We start from the raw sequence: 12,386 nt of genomic DNA, 5'->3' as shown, positions 1-12,386 counted from the left end.
ATCCGTTTCTCAGTTCACCCGTCTAACTTAAAGACCTATATTGTGCCTTACTTCTGTTTGGAAAGCACATACTATGTATTGGGTGCTACAAAAAATGTGTAATATGATGATGGTGAGACTCTTTTGTTCATTCCACTGAAGACATGTCCTGTTGACTCTTGAGACCTGTAGTTGATGATCTAGTTTAAAAGCCCCTCCCTTGTCTTTCAGTCAAACATAGCGGGGGTTTTGCTTTTGCTTCCATTTCCACACCATGCTATGGTATATTAACTATATACATGCTCCCTGTTTTTTGTTTGTTTGTTTGTTTTGTTTTTTTAATTTGCAAGAATATCTGCAATGTTATCCAGTTGAACAAAAAATATTAAAGAACAGTTACCTGTCTGAGGGGTTTGGTATAGCCAATGAAGTGGGAGTTACAAACCTTCACAGTTAAAATATAATTGCTACTACATTTTTTTTCTCCCAAAAACAATAGCTGGTTTCAATGTAAGTAGTCATTAGTGCACCCAGATGGGGAACCCAAGTCTCTTTATAGTGCATTGGTATGCAAAAACCATTCTGTTCTTGTCAATTTGAAGGGACAATTTGTTAAGGTTGCATCTCTGATGGGTGGGGTATCCTATTCTATAGCTTAATATAACTCTGAAAACTTGAAAAATCAAATGTATGCTGTCTGTTTTTGCATTTCTCTTGGCTTTGACAAAAATATACTAGTTAACTTTTTGTTTTGTGGTTTTCATGCCCAATGATAATGCAGCAGTGTTTAGATGGCAAAAATGAAGTGTTTTAAAAAAAAACTGTTCCCATTGGAAATGAAGTCCTAACTAGTCCTGGTTTATGGTATGTAAAATGGGGTGTGTTGGGTCAGCTTTTGGGGCCAAGTTTGAGCAGACTATTTATCCATTATTTGTGAGTCCTCTAAATTGTGGACTTGAGCTCATGTATTCATATTTCAAGGAAGCCTTACTAAGGCAAAGATAGCCCTTGGGGCATCAGAACTCATGCTCAACCTGGAAGAGACAGATCACACATGCTACAAAAACAGCTCAGAAAAACCATGTTGCCATCCACATTAAAGCTTTAGAGAGCCACCTCCAAACAGGCTATAAATAGCAAGTCTAAACCACAAACCCATCCACACCCCTTCCCAGCATTCTGTATGAGTGTACTATTACATAATCCCAACAAAAACATAACTCTGAAAAAGATGACAAATACGTAGGCTAAGCAGAGCTTCAAGAATCTGTTCTTACTCGATTGTAGATTTGAAATATCATCCTTTGTGAACAGTAGAGGCCAGCTTCTCAAAAGAGCACAGCATCAATGGTTGGGATCAGAGATTCAAAAGTGTATGTTGAGTGTGGAATTCCTTTAGTCTGCTCCTATGTAAGCTGTATAACTGGGATGGGATTAAATGGATTTTGTTTGTGCAAAAGGGATCTCCTAATATCTCTGTTCATGGTTTGTATATAAATGGCCTTTCTAAACATCTTCAGTGGAGCAGACTAGATGGAATATATGTGACAATTTCGCACATGGTGTGATTCCTGATCTGGTCTGTTAGCAACTATGCTACCTTCCACTTCTAGGGAACCTCAAAGCAGGTGCTGTTTGTGGTTACTTGTACTTTGAACAACTACTGCTACAGGCCTGTCCATCATTTTCCATCTGCTTCAAAATCTGCAATGAAGAAGATGATCTTCTGAGAAAGACATTAGAAATGGTGAAAATGGGCATTCAAGGAATAAGATGGGAGAAAAGCAGAAGAGAATGTCCCATTAAGGTGTTCTATCTTGCTATACTTAATATGAGCTCCTATACGCACATGAAGTAGGTTAGGGCTAGTTACTGAGTGAGAATTCTGCTTTCAGTGATAGATATAATTTAAATACAAATTAATTTGTAGTTATGGTGAAGTGGGTGACCAGCGAACGGGTCATGAGACAGCAGAGCCTCGACATTGGATGCTGAATCATGTGCATGTGCCCTAGAACTAGTGCCCTGTTACATACGGTGACAAGTTAGCAAGCATAGAAGATAATACCCAGCACTCATGACCAATAAGGGTCTATCCCCTAGGACAGGGGTGGGGAACGTCCGGCCCGCGAAATCATTTGGTCCGGCCCGTGGTGGCGGCGGGGAATTCGGAGGCGGCGCGGTTTCGCGGCGGCGGTGTTCCGTGTGGGGGGGGGGTAGTGACCGCCGCCGAATTCTCCCCCGCCGCCGAATTCTCCCCCGCCGCCAGGGCCACCATCAGGCCCTTGATAGAAAAAAGGTTCCCCACCCCTGCCCTAGGACTTCTACAGCTCCTATTGGAGAATAGATAAGCCTTCTATATAGGGTAAATCGCCATATGAATTGGAATGCAGGGATTTCCATCACCATGTGTAAATCAGTGTCTGTCCTTTATATGTTCTGGTATATTTACTCTCTCTCAGTACTTTTGTTACATACTGTTCCTTTCATAATAAGCTTGGTTGTTACACTTGCAGAAGACAACGCAGAAGTTACGCTTGATGTGTCCCTGGCCTATCGTGATGACCTGTTCAGTGAATGGAAAGAAATGGCGCATGCAATAGAGACCCGAAAGCTAAAATGCTCATTTGCATCTCCAAAAGTAGGTATTGCTGGTTTCTATGAGCTCTTGGTTGAATTGCAGCTTTCAGCATTATCGGATTTCTGTTGGGTGCACGTAAGTGGATGTGAGTTGCAGAAGGGAATGCTGCCAATAAAACAGGAATTCAAAAATGCCAGTGCAAGAGTGTGTTTTTTCTCTCTAAGGAATGAAATTGGGATCCCAAGTAGTCATTAATCAAGGGAATCTACAATGATTTTTAAAAGCATTGCAGTCGACTTCATTAAACCTTTTTTTTTTTTTTTTTTTTTTTTTTAATTTGTATCCCTACTATAATAAGGTGTTTAGGAGTTGTGCAGGATACACCACTGCTGGGCTAGCAATTGTGACTTGGTGGGTTGCTTGAGTGGGTTCCTGAGGTTGAGTAAAAGTAGTAGTAAGGGAAGGGGTAAAGATAGCAGAAGGTAACTTTCTGCTTCGTAATTCTAGTATTTGGCTAAAGATAACTCTGACTACAGTTCTTATGCCACTGGTGAGGAGTCCAAGATGTCATTTCCTGCAGCAAATCACGTCCGTAGTGATGATGGGTTGCAGTAGTATCCGAGAGTCCTATTAAGGACCAGACCTCACTGTTCTGGGTGCTGTGCAAACACAGAACAGAAAGAGGACCCCAGCCTCAGAGTTCACAGCCATGTAAGACGAGAAACGATTGGTAGATAGACAGATGGAGCCCCAGGAAACAATGAGACTGTATTAGTCAGCATGATCAGCAATGGTGTCAGCGAACCAGCTGACTGTCCATTGTCAAGTTGAGTGGTGGTGTTGGAGGTTCTCTGTATGATGGCAAAGGAGAACTTTAACAAAGGATTTGAAGGAGGTCAATGAAGTAGCTTTGCAGATGTTTATAGGGAGCTATTTCCAGGAGTGAGGGGCAATGTGGGAGAAAGCATGCAGGTGCTCATTCGAAAACTGAACAAGTGGGCAATGAAAACTGGCCATTGGCAGAACTGACTAGGGAAATCAGTATTTCAGCACCATGGGAATGTGGGGTAGCCTTTGAGGGTGAAGACAAGTACTCTTGTGTTTGATGCTTGGAAGAGCAGGATCCAGCAAGGGATGCAAATACTGGGTGACTTGGCCAAAGTGATGAGTCAGGAAAATGACCTTTGCAGCAATGCCTTGAATGGATGTAAGTGGGGCAAGATTGGCCTTGGCAGATGTGCGGGAGAGGACCTGGACAAGAGTCTTAGATGTGCAGATGGAGAGGCTGTGCCTTCAAGATATTACACAGGAAGCACTGACAAAACTTAGATGCAGCCTGGTTGTAATGATCTAGAGTGCTTACCTCTGTGTTGGTCATGTTGAGTTTAAACTAACAGTTGAAAGTCCATGAGGAAACGTCTGAAAGGCAGGCTAAGATTTTAATCTCTTTAAAATAGAGAGGTAGATTGGCAAAGAAATGATCACAGAACTTGTGTTTGTGAATGAATGAGATTGCCCAGAAGCCAGATGTAGAGGGAGAGGACATGGGGACCATGGAAAAAATCCTGTGGGACGTGCCCGCTCCGCGCCCCCCATTCTGATAACCGCTGGCCCATTCTGATAACAATTTGTGAAGAAAATCATGACAAAATAAATGCTATGGTCGCAGCCAAAGTAGGCAACATTGGACTAAAGGGAAAATATAGAAGATAGTTTCGGTGTATTCAGTTTATTTCCATAGCCTTCCACAAATGGCAGAAAGAATGCTGCACTCAAACTGCTTCACTGCTGATGCTGTTGAAATTTGGAAAGAACTTCAAGACGTTGTTGAGTCTCTTTTTTCAAAGTTACATTGCAAGCAATAAAGAAGTGGATGGATCAAGCACTTACTCCACCTCATTTTTCTTACCAGTATTTTCAACCCAAAGTACTAGAGTAGATGCCTAACTGCTGAAGATGCAGCTTCTATGGTATGGGTATCTAAATAATCACCCATCAATCATACCAACCATAATAAAGTTTGCGGCTGGATGTGAACCATTTAAGCATTACATGTTTGCTGCTAATGTTTTAAAGAAAGTCACACCACTTAACTGATTTAAGTCACTATCTAAGCACCAGGAACCAGTTTATTGAAGTTCTGTACCAGCTTTTGAAACCAGTAGCCTCTTCAGCAGGCACAAAGTATTTTCTTCATTTGAACTTATTCATGTGAGATTGAAAAATCAATTGGGAGTTTTACAGGAAAACTTGTCTCTCTCTCTCTTCCAGTCTATGAATAAAAACAGAGGGAGGAGATCAGATCTCCTAGTTTTAAGTTTGAAGAACAGCCTAAGTAACTTTGGAGACAGTCTCTTGAAAATGAGACAAAAGGATCTGTCTGCACTAGAAACACTGCATTGCTGCAGTGTAGAAACTGTAGTGATGGAAAAGGTTCTTCTGTTGCTGAAGTAAATCTCTCTCTCTCTCTCTCTCTCTCTCTCTCGCGCTCGCGCGCTAGTGATTTGGTCATCTGAAGAATTCTTCCTCTATCTAGTGCTGTCCTATTGGGGCTTAGTTCAGTTTGTCTGCCTGTCTCTCAGGTATTTTTTTTTTTCCCCTTCACACCGCAAAGCAATGTATCTAGTCTGACCTAACTTTCTCGTGTCGAGCAGCCCTCAGGTGAGTAAGAAGTTAAACTCCAGTCACTTTCGCTGATGCATAGTTGAAAATTTTCCCAGGCTGACCTGAAATAGTTTAATTCACTTGCTGCAGTTAACCCCTCTGTTCCTTTTAATACATCATTTAGTTGTCAATGTGAAACATCTTGTGATAAGAGAAGATTATGTATCCCAAACATCTAAGGTTGTTTTGTTTAATAAAAACACATTTTATGCAGTTGTTTTAATGAAATTCCAATTGACATCCTAATGTAGCTCCACATACAGAATGAGTAAAAATTTAATTATCTAATAAATAAGGAATCTATCCTTCACCATTATTTAACGTACTAAAAATCTGAAAATATTAAACTATATAACTGCTTAAGCCACTGTATATAGTTATAATGATCTTTCTAGGTAGCAAAAAAAACCCCACCCAAAGTCTAATGTAAAGGCTCTATCTAATTGTACATAAACACATTTTAACGGTGTTATCAACCATTGAGTGCATCTTTCTTTAGAAAATAACTGAAGTACAAATGCAGAAGCTAATTTAAATCATGATTTAAGTGACCAAATGAAAAGCATCCATCTTAAAAATCGATCTATCATGATAAATATTAAGCAGCAATTGATCTATTAATAGGGTTTTGCTGGCAACTTGACAAACAATACTGGTTAATTGATTACAGACCTATTATCCTTGCTTAGCATCTGATATTTGATGTTAGATGCTGCATAACGGCTTAGTGTTTACATTTTTTTGTCTAAATGCTTAATGCAGTCCATATCAATTACAGACTTTAGGTCCAGGGATCTAAATAAAATTTCTCTTAATTACTACATTCACTCCTGTATTTATTTTGTAAGTCATTCTTTGTGAAAATTGAACAGAAAAAAATGCATGACTTGTGTTCTAAAACATCTAGGCAATAAAATCACTTTTAAAATGAACATGCCTAAGTATGCTTGATGGTTTCACAGCGCAGATCAGTACAATCCAATCTGAATAATTTAACAGTACCTATATTACTGACTAATGCTGCAATTTAACTGGCTAGTCACTCTGTGCCATTCAGCTTTACTGGGTGGAACTGGAACTGCTCAACCATGTGTCAGGCCCTGTTCTGCTGAGAACCTCCTTTAACTCAGTTAGGAAAGGCCAGACCAAGAGGATTTGTAACCTACCCTTTCTACCCTAAGAAGTTCCAAGTAGCCATGGCCTATAGCATAGTGACATCCATGAGCTTCCATTTGGCCATGGATTAAAATAGACGGTAGCTATAGTATTGAGGCAAATTGTCACTGTTCAGGAAGAAAAGGGCTCAAATATGTTTTTCATCAATTTTTATATTATCAGAGAAAACTAGTTAACACACAGTGAATTGCTTCTCCCTGTGGACTTGAAGAATATGCACGAAGAAGTGGATTGGCTTTCTTTTTATATTGATCAATACTTACTTCCTGGTTCCCTAAAAGGGGAACGGTTGGGATGTTAGAAACAAGAAGTCTCTGCTGTACATCTCCAACTTAAATCCCCCAGAAGGACTAGTTACTGTTTTTTATGATCTGTTTTGTCATCTTTGAAGTCCAAATATAAGTGAACAAAGCTGACCCCTTTGCATTTCCCTCTCTACGCTATTCCACTAGACCATAGAGCATGAAGGCCGACATTATGACTGCGATGTGCTCCCTTTCATGGAAATTGGAACGGTGGCACACAAGTTCTATCTCATCAACATTCGACTCCCTGTGAATGAAAGGAAACTAATTAATGTGGGAATTGGGGAAATAAAGGATGTTCGCCTAGTGGTAAGTGTGCATGTCTCATTTCCGTCTTTACTCTGGTCTCCCTTGTGTTTAATGTAGACTCACTGCTGTGTCAGACGGGAAGATATTTGTAGAATCCTTTATTGGGCTCATGATTTTGCTGTGGTAAAGTAACCTGTGACTGATGGGAAGGAATTTGGCTATTTCTCTGTTCTGTATAAAACCACAATTGCTCTATTCCCTAGTAAGAGTATAGAGACTTTACTTTCTAAGGTCAGTAAACTCCCATAGTCAATGCAGCCCTTTTTCCCAATAGATCTTTTCTTTGACTATTCTGTAGCTATTATCCTTCTCCTTCCCCACCACACTAATTTTTCCTTTGTGGGATAACTCACTGCTATTCTGCTCTGCTGGCAATCTCTTCCTTGACTGACTCCAGAAGCGTGAAATTTTATTATGCCTGACTAAAATTTTTCTATTACATGCAGTCCGGTTTTGGATCAGAGTTTAACTGGAGGCATATGCCTCCAGTTACATGGCCTCTTTAAGCAAATAACTAAAATAAGAGTTGAGAGGAAATAGGAGAAATGGAATAATAGGCCTTGAAGAGGAAACACTTTATTGATGTCACCTTTCTTATTTCAACAAAGTGTCCTTGTCTCTACCTCATTTCGATCCTAGATAATATTGTCCACCAAGGTATAGCGAGCCTAAATGTTTCTCTCCTCTACCACCGTTTAACGCAGGAGAACTAGTCACTCATTTCTCACTTACTGTTTTGCCTTTAGATTGGAACTATTTCTGGAGCAATGATCAGTTTAATATCAAGTTGACTAATTTTCATGTTTGAATAAATGAATTTTGTTAAATTAATGACAACTTTTTATTGATTAAATTGAATGTTTAAAAAAAACCAGTCTGTTTTTCCATCAATTTCTGGTTATTTGGAAAGTGAAATGTTGCAATGTTTGCATTAATTATCAAGAGTCTTAAATTCTACTTGGACTGAATGGTCAGGACACTCATTGAACAGCTGTTTACAGCTCTTTCCATTTTGACAAACAGTTCAGCTATCATTTCACAAGCAATGCTCGTTAATGTTCAGTGGTTGGAGTATTGCGACTTCTCTGTCAGGCCCTGTGACTGACTATAACAGCGTGGATAATGCAAATCTGATATTGTAATAAGGAAAATAACAGTTGAAACATGGGGGCTGTACAATATTTTATTCCCTCAGGGTATCCATCAAAACGGAGGTTTTACAAAGGTGTGGTTTGCAATGAAAACCTTCCTCACTCCCAGCATCTTCATTATCATGGTTTGGTATTGGAGACGGATCACGATGATGACACGCGCTCCTGTCCTGCTGGAAAAGTGAGTAGAGAAGTAACTCACTCTGATCCAGAGAATGCATAAGATTTAGGCCAAAGTGTATGCCTCATGCAAAGCCCGGGTAAACTGGCCATGTGCTACATTGCCCTCCCCAACCCTGTGGATCCATTTTTCCTTCCCTCCTTACTCTTTGCCAAGCCAACGTGGCAGAAGAGATGCTCTTCAACCTTTGCTTCAGGCTTTGTTCTGCATTAGTCTCCAGAGTTGGTACATTTCCCCCTGTGTGTGTGACTGGACCCTTTGCCATTCTCTCACAGCAGTCACGGAGCCATAAAACTTGCCTCCCAAAACTTTTTGGTGGTGCACAGGAAGCCCCTACAGGATTGTGTAGCAGACAATATCTACACCCTCTGTGTCAACTCCCCAAATTCTGATCCCTATCCCCTAATGTGGCAGAAATACACAAGGCTGCTACATCAGGGTCCCCCGTGCCTGTGGGTGTGTGTATAGGATTAGCCCCGTAAGAATTTGACTGCCCAATCAATCATCTGAAAACAGCAACTGGTTTTCCATTTAACTTCTAACCATGGGCTTTGTTTGAAATGATACACGACTTGCCAATTGCCTAGTCACCCTTCCTTAATGTCTTTGGTGAGGCAGGAGAACAGTGCTACTGTGTGGGTGGGCCAACAGGAAGGTGTCTTGGCAAAAAGGGGGCAGTGTCCAGCCCTTCGCCATGAATCCCGAACACCATCTGCCTGCCTCACTATTAACCTCTGTGTCTTCATGAAGTTTGAGCTTATTTTAGCCTAGTCCTCTTGGTCCTTTCTTTGAGATAGAAAGGGATTCTTAGTTCCATTTCTGCATCTCCAGGGTCATCTTTGCTCTTGGGATCTCCATGACGTTCATAAACATCCCAGTAGAGTGGTTTTCCATTGGATTTGATTGGACTTGGATGTTGCTCTTCGGAGATATCCGTCAAGGGATCTTCTATGCCATGCTTCTCTCATTTTGGATAATCTTTTGTGGAGAGCATATGATGGTAGGTGTGACTATAGAGCAAAGAGTATCTCATTCCCTTTAGAAATCTGATAAGCTGTTTGTAGCATATGGGAAGAAACACCAGGGCGAACCCATTATTAACCAGACTTTCTTACTAGTTTAGAAGATGTGTATATTTTAGCTAGGAAACAAGCATCTCCTGATTCAAAACCTCTCCCAGGAGCAATTGCAGCAGCAGTGGCTTGCCTTAGACAAAGCTTCCCTGATGGATACTGGATATTTGCAAAGCAACAACTTGGAGTATTGTGCACATTGTCTCCAAATTCCTTGGAGTTAGCATAGTGCTCTGATGGCAGAACAGTGCAACAGTCTATGGGCTTGGCTACCTGGTGCTTTAGTCTGTACTAGTGGGGTGTCCATTTTATATTGCACCAGCGTGTCACACACTAACTGGTCCATGTGGACCCTGCTGGTGTGCACTTGAAGTTCCCTACTGCCTGTTAATGTACCGCATAGACAAGCCCTATGTTTAAGGCAAACTCCTTATCTACTGTCCTCCAGATGGACACGCTGCTTTCTAATCTCCCACAAATTGAAACACGCGAGGCATTTGAAGCTGAGAGGTTATTTACCAGTAAATGTTCTTTGAGAGTCACCTCTGTGTGTTCATGCTACCTGCTCACCTTCCCCTCTAACTCGGAATTCTGTATAACAACTGGACTGTGTGGTTTGGGAGAAGGAACTGAGGCAGTTGGGGTGGGATGGGGGTAAGGAGTGTGCTTCCATATATAGAGTAGGGCAATGATGTCACCCTCACACAAGTTCTCTCGTGTATCCCCAATGGACATGGCTTCCCAAGGTATTTATGCTGCTCCAAAACTGGGACGCCATATCTCACAAGTGGAAATGTACAAATGTGACTCAAAACAGCAATGGGTATAAATAACCCCTTTCTTGACTTAAGAATGTTCTTTGCTATCAGTCTCATTGGCTGCATAATTCAGACACTTTCTCTCTCCCCCTCCCCCCCCCCCTTTCATAAATTAACTTCTCTTTTTCCATGGCTTGATTTCATTAGGATCAAAATGAACGAAATCATCTCTCTGGGTACTGGAAACAGGTTGGGCCAATAGCTGTTGGTGCCTTCTGCCTTTTCATCTTTGACATGTGTGAGAGGTAACGGAGACACTTTTTTTCCCCTCTTAATCTCTGTAGTGCTAATATGATTGTGCTCTGGTCTGAGAAGCTGCCCTTCTTACAGGGGGAATTATTGGATACAATTCATGGGTCCGTGTTGGTTTGTCCTTTTCTAGTAGCTTTGAGACAAGAATTTGAAAAGTTTGAACGAAGGTTTAGCAGTCTTCAGGTCATTTGGCTCTCCCCATGCCAACGCTGGCACTAACCATGTTACACTTATGAACTAAACAGCAGGATCTTATTCAGGGGACAAGGCAGTATGCCGTGTTTATTATGAATACAGAAAATATTTGAAAAAGCCATTGCCTAAAACACACACACATGCACACAGTTCTGCAGGAGGGATATAATTATCAGTCTCTGTGTTGCTCGAGCTGAATCACTGGCCAGGTGACTCAGACACGAGGATGGAGCCAGGCTCTGTCAGTCGCTAGTTTGCAGAACTAGCCCAAAGTCCAGGGTTTTTTTTTATTATTATTGTTTTCATACTTATTTATTTTTATTTGGGTTTATGGATTTCATCATGTCAGATAGTTCTTTTGTTTGATGTGATTGTCAATTGCGTTTAATATTGCAAGTATGACAGCTTTCCCATTATCTTTTTTTATTTTTGTTTTACATGTGTTTTTTTTTTTTTTTTTGGGTGTTAACTCCCAAGGGAATAAAAGAAATCTTATTTGCCCTTTTATTACCCCATGATTTACACATTAACCACATTCCTGATATGCATTGGGCACTTTACTTCACTTGTAATTATTACAATTAGATTTCAGGATGTTCACAAACAGGGCCCCAAAGTGTTTAGGCAGGATGTTCCCACTCATGTGTTCAAGCTGTTAATTATCATAGTGGAGCCTGGGGTGGTATGAACAAACAATCAATGTGTCCGGAACATCCTTATCTATAATGCCTAGTTTTGCTCTTTCTCAGTGGGAGGATTAACCCTTAAGCTTTAAATACGTATCCATGGTCCGGGCCTGCTCTGGTTCTGGCCTACATCACAGTGCTGGGGCCTACAATCAGCACCTTTCTGTGCTCTTTGAGGAAGGGAATGGCAAGTCCCTTTTCCTCAAACTAGGTATTCAAGTCATTAGCCTGTTTATCATTCCATTTCCTCCAAGCACAGGGTTCATTTTCTTTGACATCTCTGAAGCAATTTCCTCAATTTAAGTTTTCCCTTCCAATTCAAAATGTATTACTTAGAAGCAGACTTCTTACTGGAAAATGACTGAAGGGCGGGGAGGGTTAAGATGAAAGGTAGCTCTTTACCTGCCTAGCAATACAAGTTCACAAAACATGGAAATATTACCAATCACAAGACAAAAAGAATTTTTTTTTTTTGACTTGTAGTTCAAAGGGTATATTGAGCAGTCTCAGAAAGCTGTCTTGGAACAGATGAATAAGTTTCAGGATGAAAATGCAGTAGAAATGGTCCTCTCTCTCCTTTTTTAAATGAGGATTTTACCCAACTCTGTACCCATTGTGGGCTAAAATAAAATTCCTTACCATATAGCTTCATTGGTATGTGTATCGAGACATTAAAAATTAGTCCAATCTCTTATGTTGGTTTATATGAAAGATTCATCCCTTTTTCCTATCTTAACATTTACATGGGTAGAGGTATGTATGTAATTAAAAAAAAATATATATATTTATTTATTTATTTATTTATTTATTTATTTTTGGAAGCAGTGTGGAGCCATTCTAATTCTGCATCATTGGAGAGGAAGTTTTAGTACGTGCAAGTGACAAGAATTCCTTCTCAGCTAACATGCTTGACACCGTAAACAATAAATTATTTTTAAAATGCCACAATTTGCATAGCTGATACAAGTTATTCTGGACAAGCAAGGTACTGTCTGCCCCAATGCTGACAGCAGCTG

At 40.5% G+C, this 12,386-nt stretch overlaps 1 protein-coding gene across 4 annotated transcripts in view; it reads left to right on the top strand.

Annotated features, from left to right (window-relative positions):
* Positions 1-12,386, top strand: part of WLS (Wnt ligand secretion mediator) — a 54,470-nt gene that overhangs the window by 34,529 nt on the left and 7,555 nt on the right. For 3 of the 4 annotated variants that reach the window (XR_010922662.1, XM_067563356.1, XM_067563357.1), the window contains exons 3-7: positions 2,496-2,620; positions 6,853-7,014; positions 8,210-8,346; positions 9,178-9,346; positions 10,385-10,482. Coding sequence is in view for 3 of the 4 variants with exons in the window: in XM_067563356.1 (XP_067419457.1) it covers positions 2,496-2,620; positions 6,853-7,014; positions 8,210-8,346; positions 9,178-9,346; positions 10,385-10,482 (691 nt within the window). In the remaining variant the exon portion in view is untranslated. The remainder of the gene's footprint in view (positions 1-2,495; positions 2,621-6,852; positions 7,015-8,209; positions 8,347-9,177; positions 9,347-10,384; positions 10,483-12,386) is intronic. The other variant, XM_067563358.1, reaches the window with a different exon arrangement.

Source organism: Emydura macquarii, unplaced genomic scaffold, assembly GCF_026122565.2.
Source record: "Emydura macquarii macquarii isolate MOO-44397 ecotype Brisbane River unplaced genomic scaffold, CSIRO-AGI_Emac_v2 contig_2481, whole genome shotgun sequence".
NCBI lineage: Eukaryota > Metazoa > Chordata > Testudines > Chelidae > Emydura > Emydura macquarii.
This window is presented reverse-complemented; position numbering and strand designations above follow the sequence as displayed.